The sequence below is a fragment of the Manacus candei genome, unplaced genomic scaffold (genome assembly GCF_025592945.1).
Source record: "Manacus candei isolate 608988 ecotype Guabito, Panama unplaced genomic scaffold, ASM2559294v1 h1tg000060l, whole genome shotgun sequence".
Classification (NCBI taxonomy): Eukaryota; Metazoa; Chordata; class Aves; order Passeriformes; family Pipridae; genus Manacus; species Manacus candei.
This window is the reverse complement of record NW_026138108.1, coordinates 11054819-11076769: the sequence shown is the minus strand read 5'-3', so window position 1 is coordinate 11076769 and position 21951 is coordinate 11054819. Positions and strand designations below refer to the sequence as shown.

The 21951-nt window shown below is 41.5% G+C and overlaps 1 protein-coding gene across 1 annotated transcript in view; it reads left to right on the top strand.

Annotated features, from left to right (window-relative positions):
• DKK3 (dickkopf WNT signaling pathway inhibitor 3) overlaps positions 1 to 21951 on the top strand; it is a 28376-nt gene continuing 6425 nt past the window's right edge. The window contains exons 1-4 of the mRNA XM_051803848.1: positions 1 to 208; positions 1985 to 2122; positions 2632 to 2715; positions 20827 to 20919. Of these exons, the coding sequence (XP_051659808.1) occupies positions 23 to 208; positions 1985 to 2122; positions 2632 to 2715; positions 20827 to 20919 (501 nt within the window). The 5' untranslated portion in view covers positions 1 to 22. The remainder of the gene's footprint in view (positions 209 to 1984; positions 2123 to 2631; positions 2716 to 20826; positions 20920 to 21951) is intronic.

The following is a 21951-nucleotide window of genomic DNA, read 5'->3' as shown; positions in this document are numbered from 1 at the left end:
AGCGGGAGCGGCGGCCACCGGGATGCGGCGGGGAGCGGGTGCGGGGCGGCGATGGGCGCTGCTGTGGGCGCTGCTGTGGGCGCTGTGCTGCGCCGCGGCGGGCGGCGGCGGCGGGCGGAGAAGGGCCGCCAGCCTGGGCGAGATGCTGCGGGAGGTGGAGGCGCTGATGGAGGACACGCAGCACAAGCTGCGCAACGCGGTGCAGGAGGTGAGGAGGCGGCGAGGGGCGGGGGGGGGGGGGTGGTGAGTGAGGGGCTCCTTCGTCCCGCAGCCCCCCGGGCAGGGCCGCACCTGCGGGCAGCGCCGCCAGCATCCCCCGCGCCCGATGAGGGACAAAGGAGCGGGCGGGCGGCCCTGCCGGGAGGAGCCGCGGCCCGGGGCGGGACCTGAGCGCTCCCGGAATCCCCCCGGCGCAGCAGCCGCTGTCCCCCGCAGGTGGGGCGGGGATGGGATGGGGGGATCGGCCGTGGGGGTCCCGGCGCTGCCCCGGCGCTGTCGCTGTCCCCTGGCAGCCTCCCCGCCCGCTCGGGGCATCGCTGCGATGTCCCCGGACAGCCGCCCTCCCGCAGCGGTGCCGGCGGACGGCGAGGCAAAGGTGCGGGCAAACAGTCCCGTCTGGATCCCAAGAGTGAGAAAGGAACAGTACGTGGCGAGGGGAGGAGTGAAGGGAAGAATTAGTTATATTGTCTTGGTGCAGCACGAACTGAGACACGCGACTATCCCAAACCAGGATTCAAAGCTGTGAGACAGTCCTGAAAACGCGTGTGGAGAATGAGATGTAATTCCGTGTCTTGATCTCAAATTGCCGGCCCAGAATCGCACAGGACCCATTTCAAAGACAGGAACTGAGACCAGACCCAGAGCCATTGTCTCATACCGCTTGTCAAAAGGTTTTGTCCCTGCGCTCCCATTTGCTAAGAATCTCCCAGGTTCTCTTTTCCTCTCATTCAAAAATACAGTCAAAAAACCTCTGTAACTGGCAACCAGTGGGGGAACCAGACCTTTGTTAGTATAATTAGGTAATTTCCAAACTTCTACTGTCATCTGGACAGTTGCTGAAATGTGTCTCTGTCATCCACTTAATTTAGACTGAAAACACATTGAGACAAAACATTCTTTACAGTGCTGCAAATAGGCTTAGTTATAAATAAAGATGTTGTCAAAATTTCTGCCTGTTTTACTCTTCCTGTAGTCAGTTCTGGACTGAGGAATGGTCTGTGTACAGCACAAAATGTGTGTTGTTTGAGCTGCATCTTAGTAGATAAATGCTTTACACTTTAAAAGCTTTGCAGCTGTTGTTTAAAATAAACAGACACACCAAAAAGAGAAATTTTATCTTGGGAAAAATTCAGTTGTTCAGCCTGGCTGAACTTGTGGCCTCCTAGCTCTGTTACAGTGGTTGCAAACAACAAAGGGATACGATTTATTCAGAGTTTGTGTTGTTTACAAGACTCATGCCCTTCTTCATCTGGCAAACAATGACAGTGGGAACTGAAATAGAGAATGAAATTCTGGATGTGTGCACCCTCATCTATAAGACTGCTGCTGTTGATTCCGAGGGGCTTTGTCTCTCTGTCCTGCCAGAATATTTTCTCCTCTTTGTCAGATAGGAAAGTCTATTCTAAATCTTTAGTGGTTTTGTGGGAAAAATAGAAAGCTGGGCTCTTGACTGGCATCAGCCTGTGCAGATACCAGTTGTTCATTAGTCTGCACCCTTTTTCCTCACGGGGACTGACTTTGGCTCTAACAGCCCAGAGCTCAAGGGTTTAGCTCACCACTGTTTTTCTAGTCCATTAGAAGAGCTGCTGTGCTCAGTGTCTGAAGCAGCTGAGTAAGCGTTCTCAGCCAGGGGCATCTGTGCTAACAGCACAATGTCATTAAACAGGGTGCTACTGAGGGCTGCACAAGAAGCTTTGCTTCTTCTCCTTTGTGTCATTTTTGCTAATTTTCAGTTGTTTGTTATTTTTTTTTTTAAATTTGGCAGATGGAAGCTGAAGAGGAAGGGGCAAAAAAGCTGTCAGAAGTAAACTTTGAAAACTTACCTCCCAACTACCATAACGAGTCTGACAAGGAAACCAGAATTGGTAACAGAACTGTTCAGACTCATCAAGAAATTGATAAGGTATGAGAAAACACATATATGGTGAGCTGTTCATTCTTACACACCTTTCCTTCAAAAATAAAAACAATTTTGAATGTTTTGGGGAGGAATAAAATAACTTGGAGCATAAACTTTCCTGGTGATAATTACTTTGGGGTTTTATTGTATCTTACGTGCTTGATTAGTCACTGTGTAAGGACACATCATAAAAGGTTAATGTGAAATAATAATTTATGTTGAAAAACGTGCCTCCTAAAAACAGAACACAGCTACAGCTATTACATGGGTCATAAAAGAATGACCATCTCCTGCTCAGCCACCTTCATCACAGTGACATTTTAAATAGATAAGGAGGTAGCCTTGTCATCTACTTTTCCCCCTCAGAATAGCATTTAATATGAGTGACAGCAAAATGGGGAGAAAAGGAGGGGGTGGGAGTGGGTTAATTACTAAAGAATGTAGGGCTGAGAGTAGCCAAGGGCTAATAAAAAGATGTGGTTTGATATTTTGTTCTTCTTTTGCTGTGTCAGGTTACAGATAATAAAACTGGATCAACAGTTTTTTCTGAAACAGTTATTACATCTATAAGGGACGGAGAAAACAAAAGAAATCATGTAAGTGAGCACATTTTTTCCTTTGGAAAATCAAACAAATGCTTGGGGGTTCATTGTCCAGAAGACTGTGATAGAGTTCACTTAACAAAATTTTGGAATGCTTTAAAACACACAAAACCATTGGGGCAAGCAGTCAAAAATATTTGTGGTTTTAATTAATTTAACTTATGATTATTATGAATTGGAAACAGAATTTCAGTGAGGTGTTTGATCTGAATATTAAATTTGTCTGTCAGATGTAAATGTTAAATAGCAAAGACAGTTACACAGCCCTTTCCAGTGAGTGTGAGTAAATCCTTAGTGTAACAGTGCTCTTGTAATTAATAAAAAAATTGCTTTATAAACTTATAACAAACCCTTAATCTTCTATTGTGAGAGGTCTGTGGAACAATATATGGCTCTATTTGCTTTTCAGCCTAACACAGTGATGGGCAACTGGTTGTGAAATGTCACTTTGGGGAGGGGGGAGAGAGGTGGGACAGTAAATCCCCCTCCCCTCTGGAAATACAGTTGCTAAAGGATTCTCAAAGAGGTTTAAAAGATCAACAGTGTTCTTTACCTGAGTCTTGCAAACAGGTCCCATGAAAAATTCAGCATGTACCACTGCTTAGAACAACTGGTAGGTTTTCTTTGGTTATAGTCTCACCAAAATGGACTCTTTTTTTGTGCTCTAAGACTGGCTTTTTTCAGAGTAACTTACTTCCAGAACTTTCACAGAAGGAGCTCTTTAACTATTTTATAAAACACTGAAAAAAAAGAAAAGAATTATGGCAGTGGTTTCTATTTTTAATGGGCATAAAGCCTGAAATTAGTGCATCTTTTCTTGTATCATCCTCTAAAGTTTTCCCCCTTTCAGCTCATTTTTTTCACACTGCTATTAAAGTCTGAGAATGGCAAGTAGCAAAAGAAAGTTTTTTTTTATGCTATACTTACTTTTTGTTACTATTTTGCAAAGCTTATAGATTAGGTGGTAAGTCAAGGTACAAAATGAATTGCAACTATTCTAAGCTATAGCTTGCTTTTATACAAAGTGTCAACAGTGCTTTTTAGTAATAAGATATGTGTAATGAAAGCAATCCAAATATCTTTTTCAAGCAAATATGCTCATCATCTTCAAACCCAGTGTACGAAAGCAAACTTTACAACCTTCTTAGCAGTGGAACACACTGCTGATGGTGTTTCATAAAGTATTTGGCTTGCCTGTGGTGTCTAATCATTCTTCACAGCTGTAAAAATTACTTCTAAATTAACTTTCTCCAACAATCTTAAGCTTCATATGTCAAGGGCCATCTGCGTTTTCCATATGGGAAGGTTGCCTCGCTTACCAAGCCAGTGCTCCATCCAGAACTAACACTGTTATTAGTGTTCCAGCTGAAGAACTTGAGGGCTGAATGCAAATTTTTGTCAAACTTCATGGTGGCAGCCTTTTATGAGGGAGGCACAATCAGAACTGATCACGTTAGCTCCTAATCACTGAAATCCTGGGGCGCGTCGTTCACCGACGCTCTCGCTGCAGCAGCTGCCGAAACAAAACTGCATTTGTTAGTGTTTATTTCCCCCCCTCACACTCATTTTGAACTTTCAGCATGCCCACGGTACAAACACCTTATTTAGAGGTTGCCAGGCTGGAGAAGAAGCTAAGTGGGAAAAACAACCTACAGACGTACTTGGTTACTTAAGTAGAGCAAGGCAAACACTCATATATTAATTTGACTAAGAGATGCCTAGCAGGAGTAAATTTGAAAGTACTTGAAAACTTCAAACACTAAGGATGAACATGAATCACTTTTGGTACTAGAAGGCTGAAGAACTATTGTAGGATGTGATTGAGAACTGGAAAATTTGGGTAAGAGAAAGAAGAAAGTGCTGCTGAGGAGAGATCTACCAAATAGACAAAACTTTATTTTCCAAATAAAAAATCACTCTCTTAGATATGTAAACTTAAGGCAAAAGTATTGGGAAATGAGTTGCAGCAGACTTTGCACTGTCTCCTTTGGTAATTTTTATGTACATTAATTTTTATACTTGGAGCCTCATGTGGGATTTCCTGGTCCCTTCCCAGTCTGCAGGCTTTACAGACTATTGGGTAGTGTAAGAGTAATTCTGCTTCTTTGCTGCTAATTTTAAATGTTAGCAACAAAGTAATACATGTGTACATTTTATATTCCCCAGACAGTTAAAAAAGGAAATCTTTTGAGATTTGTTTGGAGATTATCTCAGTCATTTTAAAATACAGCTAGTATGTACTGTTCTGTAGCACTCACCCTTACTACCCATCACTGATTCATCCTGCTGTGCAGTACAACACACCAGGAGGTTTGTGTAATTGTGTCTGTAAGTAAAGACAGTCATTTGAAAATGGTGATACTGGCAACTCTGTCTGGGGATGAACACTTTGGTAGTAGAAGCTGTAGGGATCCAAGCCCTGGGAACAGGACCTCTATTCTGATGCCACTCCAAGAGCCTTCAGATTGCTGCCTCCTTAGAACAGCACTTTGGTTTTTATTTTTGGTCTGCCAAGTAAAATAAATAGACACGTGCTATCACACAAGCTCAACTTTTATGCCTGTAGGGAAGAAATGCTAAAAACCAAACCAGTTTCATAAGTTCAGTTTATAGGCTTAGCTTTTAAAAGTTAAGGATTCCCATAGCTCCTGCACTCTGGGTACAAATTTGGGTGGTAAATATAAAAACTTTCCAAACACCTTCACAAACCACCTGCTCTGAAATTTAAACTCTATAAGATTTATTACTGCAATAATTTGTAATAACTGGAACCCTACAACTCTCAGTTTGCATTTATTTTCTGAGCCGAGTTATAAGCCTCTGAAATCACTGAAAGTTTTTCATGTGACGTTTTTGGGCTTTCAGACCTGACACAAAAGCCTCACAAGAAGGCAAAGATGTGTCTTGCGGAGAGTCTGCATTGCAATAATAAATCCACATGGCTGGAATGAAATTTGGCTCCGGAGAAGCAGCTTTGTGGAAAATAGGTTGTGTCTGCTTTTTAAATCACGGTGCTTGTCCTCCTGAAGCAGGTACAAATACACATACATAAGCATATACACATACATACAGTGCAGATACACTATTACAGAATCATTTAGGTTGGAAAAGACCTCTGAGATCATTGAGTCCAACCTTTGACTGATCACCACCTTGTCAACTAGACCGTGGCACTGAGTGCCACATCCAGTCGTTTCTTGAACACCTTCAGGGATGGTGATTCCACCAACTCCCCTGGGCAGCCCATTCCAATGTTTAACAACTGTTTCCATGAAGAAATTACTCCTGATGTCCAGCCCGAATCCCCTGGCACAGCTTGAGGCCAACTCCTCTTGTCCTGTCCCTTGTTGTCTGGGAGAAGAGGCTGACCCCTGCCTGGTTACAACCTCCTTTCATGCAGATGTAGAGAGCAATAAGGTCCTCCCTGAGCCTCCTTTTCTCCAGGCTAAACACCCCCAGCTCCCTCAGCTGCTTCTTATTGGACTTATCCTTCAAACCCTTCACTAGCACTGTTGCCCTTCTCTGGACTTGCTCCAGCACCTCAATGTCTTTCCTGAATTGAGGGGCCCAGAACTGGACACAGCACTCAAAACACTACATAAACATAAGGCATAATCTTCCCCCCACACACACTTTTCCTCTCAGGCAGTATTTCTCCTTGGCTTTGCATCACAGAGCTATTCTCTTCAGGCTGTTCTTCGTTACTGGAGGGCTGGTTTGACAGTATTTTTATGGCCAGAGGGCTATCAGTATTTGACGTCTCCAGAGGAGGGATTGGGCTGTTTGCAATTCCAGGCAATGCAATCCAGCTCCTCAGAGGTGCTGCATAATCGGGAGGCGCCATTTACATTCCCAGACTGACATTCATGTTCTCAGGTGTCACTGAGGGCTGGCAGTCACCCCCAGACACGTCAGGCTTCCATCCAACAGCCCTGTGCCTTTAAAGAGGCCGAGCACAGGCAAGAGGTAGCTGGATGGGCATAACGTCTGTGCAAGGTTTTACATCTGTTTGCTCCTGGGTTTAAGGCTCAAATACTCTAGCATTTACTTCTCCAGGGAACACTGACTAGCTTGCAAATTAACAGAGTATTTTCAGTCAGAAGCTCAAGTATAGAACCCAGCAAAAATTACAGCATTCCTTATTATCCTATGAAAATCAAAACCTTTTCTGCCTTGTTGACTAGACCTATTTCAGTTGTGATACATTAGCCTAACAAATGAAAAGCAAGGAGGAAAAGTAAAAGGGAAAAAAAAAATTATACTGGTAAGATTTGTTGCACAAAGATTAGCTGCATTTCTTCTCAGTTACATTCAGAGTAGTATTTTATGTAAGCTCTCTCTTCTAATTTAAAGCTAAGGTACCAGGGTTTTTTTCTTTTCTCTGTTAATTTGATAGATAAAAAAAAGCAACACCTTCTTTTTAGAAAGGTTTTGTTTTGGGTTTTTTGTTGGTTTTTTTTTTTTTTTTTTGGTAGCTTTCAATTCTCTTTCTTGAAAGAGCTTTTTAAAGATACTGGCATCTAGACAGAGTGTACCAGGGAACTGGAAGAGTATCCTGCATTTCTCATTTGGCTTTGGCACTGTGGAACCCATTCCTTTCTTTTGCTTGTCCTTGGTGGTAGAGGCTCTTGAGGGCATGGCTGCCCCTTCTAATTCTTTACACAGAATTTCTTTGTGGGAGGTAAGGAGAGCTGCCTTCAGTGTGATTCTCTGCAAGGTGCTTGCTCTTCTTCCACAAAGGTGGGTGTGTGCCTGTATAAACACATGGATTTGGCACCCACCTTTTGCAAACACAGCAGCTGGTTAGTGAGTAATTCCAAACACCATTGGGTCCTTAAGAAAGAGGTCTCATGATATTTGTTTCACTGTATAGAGGCTCCTCTTTGCATCCCTGAAGCTCTGGGCATGGAGGATGGCACCGCTGTGAAACTACCTTTACAAGCTGCCTTGGCAGGTTCTGGAAGTGACCCTCAGTCAGGTCATTGGTTTATCTGTACAGATAGAATGGATGGCATCCATTTTATAATGGCCTATTTAAAGCATTTGTCAGCCTGTATCTTTAGTCTCGCAGTAGAGTAGTAAAAAGGAAAAAAATAGTTCCATTTCTCTCTTTTCTAGAGAAAAATCTGGTTTAAATGGTCAGGCTGTAGCACTTCATAACCAAGATTCTGCTTCTCTGCAGATATCCAGAAGTGCTAAACTAACTGCTTGATTCCTGTTTGGGCAACTTGATTATGATTTCACCGAGCATGTTCTCAGTCACATGTACCTCAGTTGCTCTCTTTGAGGTTCGTGCTGCTCCAGGGAGAGGAGTTCTTACCAGTGCTGAAGAGAAAGGAGGCTTCAAAAATTGAGAAGGAAGCACTAATGGAACAGAAATGGCAATTTTTCCATCAGCAGCGCTGTAGGAGAGGAGTTGAGGGCAGAAATTTGAAAATATAGCATTTTGGTGTTGACTGCTGCTCCCTTTAGCATGATACTTGTTTTGGGCAGTCTTACATTTGGGTACAAAGTTCTTTGTTTCCTTTTTCACAGGACTTTTAGTCCCTGGTGACTTGCACTCAACAACTATCAATAGACACATTAAGTGCATTCCGGGGTTGAAATCCTGGTCTCTGTCTAGCCAAAAATCACATCATATCTAAATCTGGTGTTTTTTGTATATTTAATAATTTAATTCCTTAGTTCTCTAAGTTTGCTTCTCTGTTGACTGTCCAGCCTGCTCTGTTGACGTAACATGCTACATGAATCATGTCTGGTCTAGTACTGTGCTTTCCACAGCACCCACCCTTAGTTCTTAGTTCAGGAGTAGATAAGGCAAATTGTACTTGTTAGCTAATGCTCCAGGGGAGAATTGAGAGATCTGAATGAGCTGCATCACTGTTTTAAACTATATACTATATACTATGCAGTAATTCAAATAGATTATCAAAGTTGTAACATGGGATAAAGCTTTCTGAAAAAAAAAAAGTATGAAGAGCTTATGGTGTCAATTCAATCAGTTAAGAAGTGAACCCTAGTTTAACTAGCCTTGTGTAAGCAGAATACCCACCTGCATGTTATTGCAGTGTCTTTTGTCACATCGTTTTAAAGCAGTTAAGTCTCAAGTGTTTGCCAGTCACAGCTTGCAGTTTAAAACACAACACCTCTTGGAGGTGTAGGCAAGGTTCCCATCCAGTCCCTAACTCCTGTAGACAAACTAATAGGCTTTCTTTTTTTTTTTTTAGTCTTTCCATACATGAAAATTACTGCATTTCACTAGCACATCTACCCTCGGTTCTTTCAGCCTCTCACACAACCTCTGCCAAGCAGTGTGGTGTGTGTTTTGCCCTTCTCACGTTTCAAGTTTGCTAACCTGATGCTAGCAATCTGTCCATAATCTACACTTCCTGCACTGGAAAAGATATGAAGTAGTCATGCCAGCTGAATGTAGATGTTGAGCTCTTTGGGCCCAGTCAGTGGAAGAGCATTCTGAGAGGCCTGAGTACCCGTGTCTTGTTTTGAAACAATCAAATCCATCCCCCGGCTTCTTTTAGAGAACCAGGGCTCCTCAGAGAGGCAGGGTTAGACATTCTCAATGTTCTACTGGCACTCCTTTTTCCCCCCTTTTCTTTCCAGTTTTTAGTCTTGGCAGTGTAGACTGTGAAGCTGAGGGGCAAGTGCAAGTAGCTCATGAGGAAAAGTAGCTTGTGTTTGTTAGAGTAGAAAATCATGTGGGGAAAGGTGCAAAGTGAAAGAGGATTTAGCCAAAGATGAGAAGAATTGTTCAATTAGTATTTTGAATTGCTCTTATTAATCTGGAATACTTTCAGGCTATGAATCTTCTTGTAGAGAGGGACATATCCTTCTTGTATGAAAGGTGTGATGGAGTGTGTGCTGAGTCTTCACATGTGACTTCATAAGCAGCAAATGCTTCCTAGGGATGCAAAAGCTCTTAAGAAATTTAATTTAGCTCATGGATGATAAGATGGCCTTATTGTCAGTCACAATGTATCTAAACCCAACATTTTTGACGGTCATCTGATGTTCACTGGACTACAGCCAAAAAAATCTGATGTTAGCCTCAGTGAATGGAAAGGAGTAATAAGGAGTTTGAAAAACATGTGTCACCTCTGATCCTGCATGAGAAAACTTCTCTGAGGAAGAAGGTGAGAAACCTCTCTAATTGCCAGCTGTATAACACACACCTCAGTGTCCACGTCTTCGTTTACTAAACTTAATCCATTCTGAGTTGGCTTATTTTCTCTTAGAGAATGCTGTGTAGAAAGTTATGGATCCACACAGAGAACCAGGAGTGGACAGTGTGTACCAACATAAGAGGGTTTTGCAATGTTATAGGGGTGCAATGAGCATGAAGTGGAGAAAAGTGAGACTGCAGTTTCCACGGACTCAGCTCTCAGTGCTTGGTGACCCTGAACAAACAAGCAGGTGGAAACAGCTGCTAGACCTTATCAGAGTGAAGAGAAACAAGGTGCCTTTTGCTGAGAGGTGAGGCAAACCAGGCAGGTGTTCTGGCTGAAAACACAACAAGCAAAGGTCAGAGAACACAGATCAGTATCAGGGTTTTTTTTTGGTCTTAAATAAGGGCTTAGATTTCCAGGCAAATAACTGATGCAACAGCAAAGGGGTTACTCCTAATTAAAGGTATCAAATCCTGCTCTCGTTTGCATCAGTGGGAGTCTGAAGTAATTCAAATGCTTTAGCAAATTTACTTTGTTAGTAATAAAAAAAAGAACATTAAAAGAGTGACTAGGATTTCTTTCATATTTCCTATTGATCTAGCTTAGTGTAAGTTTTTTTTTTTTCTGTGAAGTTAGGGAAACAAAACTGTAGTACTAATAGATATTCTGAAAGTAACAGTCTTCATTAGAAATTCAAATCTATGCTGTGTTTAAAATTGTTATAAAATTTGCCAGATCCTCATGTGCTATAATGTGACCTTTCTATTCCAATTAAACCCCAAAGAAAAATAATATTTTTATGCAAAATCAAGTTGACGGAAGAACTGCCTCACCATTTTTGTCTGTCTGGACTATTACCCTTTGAGTAGCTAAATACTGAAGAGAGAAAGATTTTCTTGTGATAAATTTCTCCTCACCAAACCCAAGCTATTACTGTAACACAGTGAGAGTGCCTGGGATTGATTCCTTGTTCCAGGTACCAGTTATTAGTAAAAGCACAACCTGTAAGTTCTCCAGGAGGCTACAAAACACACTTTCTCTTAGAGAGTCAGTGCTCACCCAGTGCTTCATCAGAGTCTGTCTGAGAGCCATGCACCACTTCTAAAGCTTACAGCATTCTTGTTGGTTGTGGGAATAAATTCTGGCTTGTCTGACACCTTTTCATGTGTGGGGAGGTGAGCATCATGTTCAGCTTCCTGCTTCTCCCATGTTTGGATACTGGTTGCTGCAACTCCTCTGTCAACAAGCTGTGGTGAGGGAGCAGTGTAAGTCAAAGGGTGGTTGTTCACCTTTTCCCTGGTTTTAGTTCAGTCTTCTCACACATAATGTGCTGAGTTTAGGGATCCAAGGTTGTCTTTTACAGATCATGTCCGACTTGTAGGGAGATTTAAAAACAAATCACCATGAGTATTTTTACTGCCTCTGCAAGATCTACCTATTTATTATAAGAGAAATGAAATGTGGGGTTTTTTTGTCTTCTCTGTAAGGTAACAGATACGGTCAGGAGAGTGAATCTTTTATGTGGGCTGGTGACAATTCTGTGATCTACTGACATCTGTTAAGAGATCATAGTATGGACTGTCTTTCCCCTTGTCAGACACATGTAGCAAATTAATCATGAGAAGAAAAGCTTTAAGGCAAAAGAGAATTATTTTCCCACTGATTTTGATTACATGGCTTAAACCATTGAGTCCAGGAGCCGCTTGTTTGAGATTTTAGCTGAAACCATGTTATCTCATTAAAGAGCCTTAGCTGGTAGGGTAACGAGAGTATCAAAGGCTTTAGGAAATACAGGCTGGGGTACTAGATGTAAAGCATAAATATTTTGTCTTTTTATTTTTATTTGCATCTGTTATAATCTTAGATAGTTGAGATACAAAGGACACAGATGAATGGGTTGAATCTGCAGCTGCTTACATCTGTATTGTCATACAGTGGCAGTGGTACAAATTTGCAATGGCTGGGTGATTGGCCCAGTGACACATCATTCCATATATAATGAGCCTACATCTTTTCTAACCTTTGCCTGGACTTCAGGAAGGGTAGATTCAACAAAATCAGAAGAATGATGCTGGTTTTTTTAACCAGTGAGTAGGAGGAGAGAGAATGAGTGTGATCCATTCTGTGCAATTGTTTATAGTCAGGAAGATGTGTGAGATGCCAACAGTCCAGCTTGATGGTGTTTTGTACTATGATTTACTCAGGTAAACTGTGGAAATTGAAGGAAAGGGTTGAATGGAAACCTGTTTCTGTTTAGTCCTGTTTCATCAAAGGCTAAGGAAATGTGAGGGGAAAAAAAGCACTGTAGAATGGTGGCTTCAAATGTATTCCCTTGAGAAATTTCTCTGTCAGCTGAGTAAGTCTTATCTTTGTCCTTCCTCCTCTCTGATTCACAAACAGCATTTTGGCACCTTCTGCCTGGCCCTTGGAGGGACTGAGTCACTGTGATAGCACTGAGGAATACCACACTGGTGAATGCACCAGCTGCCAAATCATGGTTGTTCACCACAGCAGCTTATAGAGAGAACTCTCCTCCAACTATTCTACCTGTCCCACTTCTTACCTTAGTAACAAGCCCACTTCTCTCTTCCCATTAGTAATATATTGTAATAGAGAATAACTGTTAAAAAATATACAGGGTGGGGTGGGAATTTTGGATCTGTTTACTTGTTATTCTGTCTGGAAATGACTCAGAGCCTGTTAGTGCATTTATATCGCATGAGGAATCCCTCAAACTTCTTCCCTTAGAAAGTCCAGGGGGAGGGAGAAGTATCTTAAGGCATGTAGAGAGACTGACATCATGGTGTCAGGCAAAGGGGAACCTTAGTGGTTCTTCTGTGTCCAAGATGTTTCTTAGCTGTCAGCAAAGGATAGTTCTGGCCCCCCAGTAGGTGTTTGTCTTGGACTTCATACGTAGCAGAAATTGGTAATACATTCATATTCTTGTGTCCCTTTTGGAAGGACATAAAGAGTGTGCTGAAGACCCTTTTCCATTTCTTCCTCATTGAAGTTTGTTCAGGAAATGGAATAAATATTCATGAATAGTCATCATCTCATGCTGTTGATATCCTCTAGAGATATGATTTCAGATGGAAAATTAAATTAAGGCGAAAAAGGAAAGGGCTCTTTTGTAATCCCAACAAATGCCCCAAAGAGGAGGTCTTGAAGAAGCTTCAGAGTCAACACCTGTGACCAGATGCCGACTCCATCCTTAGGCAGACACTAATGTCCTGTTCTCAAAATCTTCAAGTGCTGGAGATAATTTATTCCAATGCTTTTCCATGGTTACTTGAAAGTCTCTATTGATGTACTTTAAACACCTTGTTCTTCCATCTACAGCTCATGGAAAAGAAAATTATTCCATTTCCTCTACAGTAACAGCAGTCTCCTACATCCACCATAGGCAAAATCCATTGTAGGTGAATCCTTACCCGTGTATTTCTGTTCCTGTATTAGTTAATAAGTCTGTTGAAACTGTAAACTCCCCCCAGAAGCATATTAAAGATAAAGCACACAAGATTCAGGGCTTGAAATAGGTTCTGTGAGGGATGGATAGGGTGCAGGTTGGTGTTATACAGTGTGCTACTCTTAATTTAGCAAGCAGCTATTAAGTACAGAATTCTTGTTTTCAAACGTTTTCCTTTTTGCACAGCTGTTTCACATCCTTGCTGTGTACAGCTACTCTGTGTTGCTTTGGTTTTACAAATTTACAAAATTTACATAGTTCAGTGGTGAGTCACGGAGACTTTGTAGCTGCCAATTGCAGAGGAAAGAGCCGCCTGCATTGAAATTCAGCCCCCGGGGAAACATCATTACATGAAAGCTGTATCTTTGTCTGATTACTGGCTACTTACAAATAATGGCACTTTGGAGCTTTGAGAGCAGTTCTACAGTGATTCCATAACTGTTACTGGATCTCAAGGCATTTAGAATAAAACCCAAGAGCTTTTAGACCACCAGTGTTTAGACACATCTTCTGGTTATCAAAGGGTGAAGAATTGTTGTTCTCCAAATAAAAAATCCATGAGTAGATGCTTTTCTTTAGAAAGACAGTTAGTTTCAATATCATTAGGTAAACTTTGTTTATTAACATGCATCAGTATTCTGACCTCACTTGATCATCTCACACTACATGAAAAGCATGGAACAATTAAACATGGAGCACCTGGCTATTAGGTTTGCATCTCACATGGTGTAACTTCAGAATGTTCCTTCTCCAGTTACGGATAGAGAAGATTATAGTCTCTGTGTATTTAAAAAATTATGGGCTGAGAGTATAGCTTGGCACCAAGTTTCCAGAAGGCCCAAAGCAAGATTTTATCGTCAGAATTTCTATCATCCTGCTCTGCCTTTGGTACACCTGACAGGTAGGAGAAAAAACGAGAAATTCCATGTTATAAACTGTCTGTCTGCTCTAAAGCAAATGTGTAGGATGAGACATGACCTCTGATATTGCAGTCACTGTGATAGGTAGCCTTTTATATATATAAGTTCTTAGTTTCCAGACTAAGATAATTACTTGTCAAATTACAATTTGTGGAGGTTTTCTACCAAATTTCAACAGTTCTTCTAGTGTGCCTCCTCTGATACCTTTGCAAAATACACTGAAATAAGTACTTGGCACTGTGTTTCCTACACAGGAGCATTTACAGAAACTGTAGTCCTGCTAGGATCTTTATTAATGATCCCAGATCATTATTACTGGGAAAAATATGGGGTGAGAGTAGAAAATGAAATGAGTGCTTCTGCAGGGTGACCTGCTATGAAACTATTATGACTTACAGAGATTTTGACCATGCATGAACAGAACATGATCTGATAGAGCATCTAGGCACCATTTTCCTCATTATTCTGAGCATTTGTCAGGAACCTTTTTTTTTTTTTTTGATTTTGTGTTTTCTTCTTTCATTGGAGTCTCAGTTCCTTGAAGCTTTGGATAAGATGGCATTTTATTTATTGCTTCTTTGATGTTGAACGCTGACTGCAGAGGAGTCTGGTCAGTGACAAGATCACTTTATGTCTGGTGAGAATAAACAGATGGAGTAGAAAGGGATGCAGTTCTTGTGCTAGCTGTGGTGGTGAGCAGTTTACTGGGTGACCACAGCCTGCCCCAGTTAATTCCCTTGGCTTTTTGTCAGCATGTTAAGGCTAACATAGCTATGTTGCTTTTGGCTAAAGCCAAGCTTGAGTGCCTTTAGGCCACCTTCAGTTATGTCACACAGACAGCTTTTGCATCCATTTATATAGCATCATGTGGAGAGCCAGAAATGAAGTTTTTCCAGTTAAAATGTTTATGGGAAACAGAGGAAGAGGAGTCAGGTGAGATTAGCTCTATGGAAAAGTTAAAGACAAAACCAAGGGAGTCACTTGTGTTTTCCTATTTATTACTTTTGAGCTCAGAAGTGACATTCTGGTCAAACAGCCACCCAAATACCTGACTTTCCCACATAGCACTGTGATGTGACCCATACCATAGTTTGCAACTCGTGTCTGCTCTTTTTAGTATGCCTTTTTTTAACAGTAGTTCTAAGTTTTATAAGTTCTGTGTGCTTGGCAGGACAGCAGTACGAGGTTTGCGCTGCTGGAAAGTATTACAGAGGTTTTGAGGTATTTCAAGGCAAATTAATTCATATCTCATTAAAGATAAATGCATTATGTGCCCTGTCTAGACAAGTAAGAGATTAGGGACTGGAGTGCTACTGCAATTCATATTAACGTAGTAGTTTCCATAAACCAATATTCCATTCTGTGTAATTCTGCCATTTTTCTAATGTGTGTAAGATATAAAACAGGTTTTATGTTTTATGCCTTTTTTTTTCCTTGCTACTCAGCAGTTTTTGCCATCTGCTGCAATAATGGAGACTAGCCCTATGTGAAGCAACTTGTAGAAATTAAAACAAAACCTAGAAGGGGATATGTAAACACACAAGTAAATGTTAAGTCTTAGAAGTGCCAATTGCTAAGAAATGTCAGTTCCAACACAGTGGTTTTGCTAAAGCACTTCAGATATGGCTGAAATTATTGTCTCCCTGGTACAGCTGAGTGAGCTCTGGCACTGCTTGGGAAGGACCTGTGGCTGCTGTTTGTGGAGTTTTATTTGAGTTACAGGTTTTGGAAAGGGGAATCGCTTTGTGTCAGGATCTTTTAATAAACATGTAAGGGGGCTCTTTGTTCAGAGGAGGTTTTTGTAGACTGTGAGAGGTGCTTCCACGCATTTCCAAGGGGAAAAGGGGTTCTTCTGCTTGAATCCCACTTACTGTTCTCATGTCAGAGCAGTGACCTCGGCAGAGAACTGCTGCTCAGTCTCTCCACTACAGCTGCCCCTCACCCACGGGGGCATTTTCTGTTCCATATGCCCTCCCCTCCTCCTATATGTTCAGTGTCTGCCTTTGATAGATGGGTTAATCACCACTGAAAAGCTGTGTATAAAGTCATGAACAGTGCCTTTGTCTGCTTTCTTGGGTTCTAAGCTAAAGTGTAAAGAGCCCAGAAGGAAAGCTTGTTCCAGACAGTCATTTGCCTCTCCCTGACAGGCAAATATTAGCTGAAGATATAACTAGTGAAGAGAGAGTTTTGTTTAAGTTATCTTTGAAGAAGGACTTTTTGAGAGTGTGGAGGTAGGGTGAGTGTGAGTGGGGAGAGGGAATAGACAAATGAAATGTCCATTTTGAAATTAAAATTAATTATTACATTTTGAAAGTCAGACAGTCCTAGAATAGACTGGAATATTTTCTAGTCTACTCTTAGGGTTTTAATTAAGGATTAAGGGGAAAAAGAGCAAAGCAAAATAAGCATAATTTCAGTACATACCAGCAAAACCAAGTATTAAAACTACTACCATAGTGAGGTACAGAAACTGCCAAAGAAAGTGGGTTTCTGTGTGAAAGTAGGTTAACTCTGTCTGTAGTTCTGCTTTTAGAACTTGAACTGAGAAATTCTTTGTTTCTCCTTCTTTATCCTTACGTGCTCTAAGGATGATATGGTCCACACCACAGTGGGCTATGCTCCACCAGTCAGTACAGTCTGCCAAAATAGCCTGTAGTACCTTCAGGCCAAGGGCATACTGGGGGCTGGAGAGTGAAGATTGACACATCACACTAAAAGAAAACTTTTTTCTTCTGTCCCTTTCCATGTATATGTGAACATAAAGCCCAAAGGGAAGCCCTGGTGTCAAAACTTGACACACCAGTTCTGACCTGTACAGTCCTGCACCATCTGTTTCCTTTTCCTGGGAGCTGTGGTCCTGCCATACTTGACTATCACTAACATCAGTCACTCTTTTATTCTCAAATGTGGACACTAATCATTCTTTAGGAAAGCAAATGATAGCTTGGCATAATCTGCCAGAGACAAGAAACCTGAAGTTTCTTTCAGCAGCAGTTGTTTTAGCAGTCTTATAACACAAGGAACCTTTTCCATGAGTTTCAGTTTTTTTGTTGGGTGGGTTTTTTTCCCCTGTTGGTTCTGGAACAGATCCTAAGCTCCAAATTGCTTCCAGGTGTTGCAGGATATTCACTGCAGAGTACAGTATTATGAGTCCAGAGGATGCTGAGTATATCCTTACAGGTACATAGCATGGTATTCTCTGTCCTGGGCTCTGTTGTTTATGGGTCCTGGTATACCCAGTAATAAATAGACAATCCTGCTTTCACTCTGTATTATTCTTTAGCACTTCTCAAAGGGCATATTCCTTTGCTGCAGCATTAACTGGTATAACACTGAAATGGATTTCAGAGACATGTACACCATTATCAGTGTAGCTAATTCTGTCTTTATCTGAGCTATCTGCTCAACTTGTATGCTCTGCTGCACATCAGAAGCCAGCACCCCCTCTCCTCTGTTTATGCAGTTGTTCTTGCAATGACAAAACATTCTGAGAAATACCTTAGTTTGCAGAATCCCAGGAAAAAATGGACTGTTCAGGATCTGTTGTAACTGATGAAGATGTTCAGATTTGCTCCTTGTCCAGCAGTTGTTGTGTCTCAAGCAGTGGATTATAAAAGGTCTGTAGCCTGATTAAATAAATAAAAATAAATTATTAAAAAAAGATACCTGGTTACACATCTGCAAGTAAGAATTACTGAGTTCTGTATTGACTATGGATTATAATATTTGGGTGAAGGAAGTCAATTTGAAGTGTGGCACAAAATTTCACCGAGAGCATATGAAAGGAAGATTTTCCATGCCAGCAAAGAAAACCATGAAGGGATTTTTCCCCAGCTGGAAACCCTCATAAAACTGGAAGTCTGAACTGGTGGGATACAATTCAGTAAGTGAGGAAAAAGAAGTTTTTTGGTGTGGGACTCATTAGCTAGGAGAAGTCAGTGACTGGAGAACTGCAACTTTGGTGTTAGGTGGTTTTAGAGCTAGGAGAGAGTTATTCCATGAGCTCAAAAACAATTGTGGCAAGATTTTCTCCTTTGTGGAGAGGGACAGTTGGAAAAACTGACTCCAGCGAGACCTGGCTGTTTGCCTGAAAGTGGATGGAACAGGAATGAAACAGTATATAGTCTATTCTGAGTGTGGTTTATACAGAGGGATTCATAACAGAAGCTGACAAAGCTGCAAACAGAGAAGTGGCCAAAAAGAGCGTGGCTGCTGAAGAGAAGTCACCGACTGCTCACTTGGAACCATGAAACCTCCAACATACTATATAACATTTGGATATTTGGATTTTGATCCAACTGATTATGTAGCAACAGAAAAGAAAAAAAAAAAAGGCAGAACACAGACAGTACTGGAATAGTGAAGTTGAAAACATTATGATAATTTATAGCAGAATAGATCTGGTGATACTAATTTCTTAAAATAGCTAAAATGGCTTCTTCTGAATTACAAACATAACCTGAATATCCAGCCACTGACTTGAAAATAATCAGGCCCTAGGCTGTGTGTGGCTTCTGTTCTGTGTTCTGGGTAATCACACTGCTGGAAAACATCTAAGGTGGCCAAAATGGGTAATTTGGACAAGCCATTGCTGCTTGTGCAGAGTAGCCTTGACTCACACAGGGCAAGAAGCCTCCATAAAGTTTAATCTGGAAAGATCTGAAGAAAATGAAAAGCTTAGTGGAAACTTTCCATAAAGGTTACACAGATGACAGTTGATCTGCTCCAGCAAGTGAGATTAATATCTGCCAAAGAACAGTCAAGTGGTTAGTTCAGAGAGTTCAGGGATTTTTGTGTCATTTCCTTCCCTTTCCTTTCCCTTTTTCTTTTCCCTTCCTTTCCTTTCCTTTGACTAATAGCAAAAAGATGGATGGTACCAAGCACTGATGGAGTACAGGTGACACAGAACAGTGCTATAATTTATGTTTCTATTGACTAGATTGTTTCCAGTCTGAAAAAAACAAGAAAACATTTTGAGAACAGGGTTAATCACACAATTTTGAGGAGGTAACCTTTAGATGGGAAGAGAAAACAGGCCCTCCCTGTGAACCAGACACAAGGGGTACACAGACGTGTACACTTACTCTCTGTATTTCCTCACTGCCATCCCTGCAGAGCTGTGTTCTGGGAAGAATTCCTAACCAGTTTGTGCATTCATCCCATGCAGCAGGAGCAAAAGGGGAGCTGTCTCTTCCACAATGCTGGTAGGACCTCTGGGTGAGGAAACTTCAGCCTGAGTTTGCGATTCAGATTCAGACTCAGGTGTCCCTCTCCCATGAACACTTTTGTTCAGGCCATGAAATGATCCCAGGTTTGAAAAGCCAGATGTGCTCAGGCACCTTTGCTGGATTGAGGCCTATCCTGGAGTCCAGGCTGGGTAGCAAAGGCTGATGCACTAGGGAATGTGGGGCTGTTTTTCCCTAGGATGTTTGGGGCTCTTTAGTACTCGTCAATCTTATGTTACTAAATGTAAATTACCTCTGCTGAGAGCAGGGAGATCCCAGCTGAGAATCTGCTCCTGCATATTTTGCAATATTCGAATCAAATTAAAGGAAGGATTTAAAATTGACACATGTAGGCATTTAGACGTTTGCAGCAATGAGGTTGTAGGTGATGGGCTATGGTGACAGGTACATGAGAGACATGCCACCAGCCAAGAAAAGGAAATCCGGTGGTGTGTTACATCCATGCCTCCCAGAAGTACTGGCTGTGCAGTGGTGCTGCTGCTACCATGAAGCCCCAGGGATGCTGAACGTTACCAGTCCTGCAGAAGGAAGAACTGCATTTTTCAGCATAGGAATAACTGCTGACAAAAATACTCAGGCACTGCGAAGATTGCCTGAGAAGAATTCCTGTGCCCCTTGAAAGGGGAGCAGAGGAACAGTTAAAAGCAAAAGGAAACACATTCCCCTTCTCCCTTAGGGAGGTCCTTGCTGGTTTAGTGAAGCCAAGCATGCTGGGGAGTTTCTGATGCACTGATATTGCTGGGGAAGAGGAGGGAGGACAGCTTAAAGCTACCTGGCCTGAGATCAAGAAAGCTGCTGCAGAAGGGTCTCCCACAGAGCATAAAGATACTCCTGGCTGCTGTGGCTGCAGTAGTGTAGCCTCTTTCCTTCAGTCTTGTCCCCCATCTGAAAAAAAACAACCAACAAGTAATAAATCACAACTGTACTCAAATACAACAGATTTAATACAAGTGACTTCAATGCCCCCATCAAAAAAAAAAAAAAAAAAAAAGCCCAAACAACAAAAGCACAAAAAGCCTGCAGAACTAGATAATTTCTTCTCTTGAGGTAGCTGGTATTAATATGTATTCAAGAAGTGAAGCCACCTAACAATTTGAGGCCGGAGTATTTAGATAAGCCAGGGAGATAACACTGGTCTGTTACAGAGCTGTGGCTGTATGAAGAATTGAAGCAAGCTTTTTTTCTTGGTTCCCAAGTAAGAAATACAATCAATCAAGAGCTTCTGGTATTTCAAGAAGAGATACAGATTTCAGTCACACAGTGGCAAATTACACTTTTATCCTTTTCTTCAGGAGTGTATCATCGATGAGGACTGTGAAACAGGGAAATATTGCCAGTTCTCCACCTTTGAATACAAATGTCAGCTCTGCAAAACCCAGCATACAGTAAGTCCTGAATGAGACGTGATTTTATGTGATCTGTAGAAACTCAGTGTTATTGTTGCTAATGTCAACAAGCCGAAATTGGTAGAAAAGAAGCGGCAAAGCTTTCTGCATGAGGGTAAAAAAAATGGGTGTGTGTAGAGTTTTTTGGGTTGTGTGGGGTTTTTCTTCCTGTTAACAAAACTCAGTTTCAAGGTTTCTGTTCTCATATGCTCCAAAATCTGCCTCGAGCTCCTCCTGACTCAAGCTTGCCTTGTTGGGTGGCCTGAGAACAGCATAAGCTAACACATTGTAGGTTGCCAGTGGAATGGGCAAAGAGGAAATACTGTGGCAGCTCCCAAGGCTCAGCTGACAGTCAGTAGTTTCCAGCTCTGGATTCACAAAGGGAATTGCAGCAGCCTGCCCTCTTCCCTTCACTGACAAACTGTACAATGCTGTAGTGCAGTGGGGACTGTACAGGATCCTCTTCTCTTATTTGAACCTGTGAACCTCAGGAAGCAGTCAATTCCTGTCTTTTGAGTTAGAAGATCAATGTTCTTAATAGTAGCTATGGTTAGGTTATCTTCTGTAAGGGACAGATGCCTGAGAAGTTCAGGCTTTTTCTGTGATCAAAATCCAGTTTAGAAGCAGCCTGTCAAAAAAGCCCTTTTATTTGACTGTCCCTTTTCAACTAAGTTCTGCTGATGGCCTCTTGCAAAACAAATTCACTCCTCAAAGCATTTGCAGACAGTCCAGTGTACAAGCAACTAAATGTTGCTGTAAATTCATGTAAACTGAATAGGATTGTTATAACCTAAAAGCACCAGGCTGTTCCTGAAATAATTTAAATAGTTATCTTGATAAGTTAAAGGAGCTCTATTGACTTCAGTGTACTGAATGCTTGCTTAAAATCCTGATCATGTCCTATATGTGTCATTGAGAAAGCTTATTCTTTGTATTTTAGAAAATGTTAAACTAATAATTTTTCATGTTAAGATGGAATAATTCAAAATAAAGATCGGGCTGCCCCTCATCTATGCCCCCCTATAATCCCAC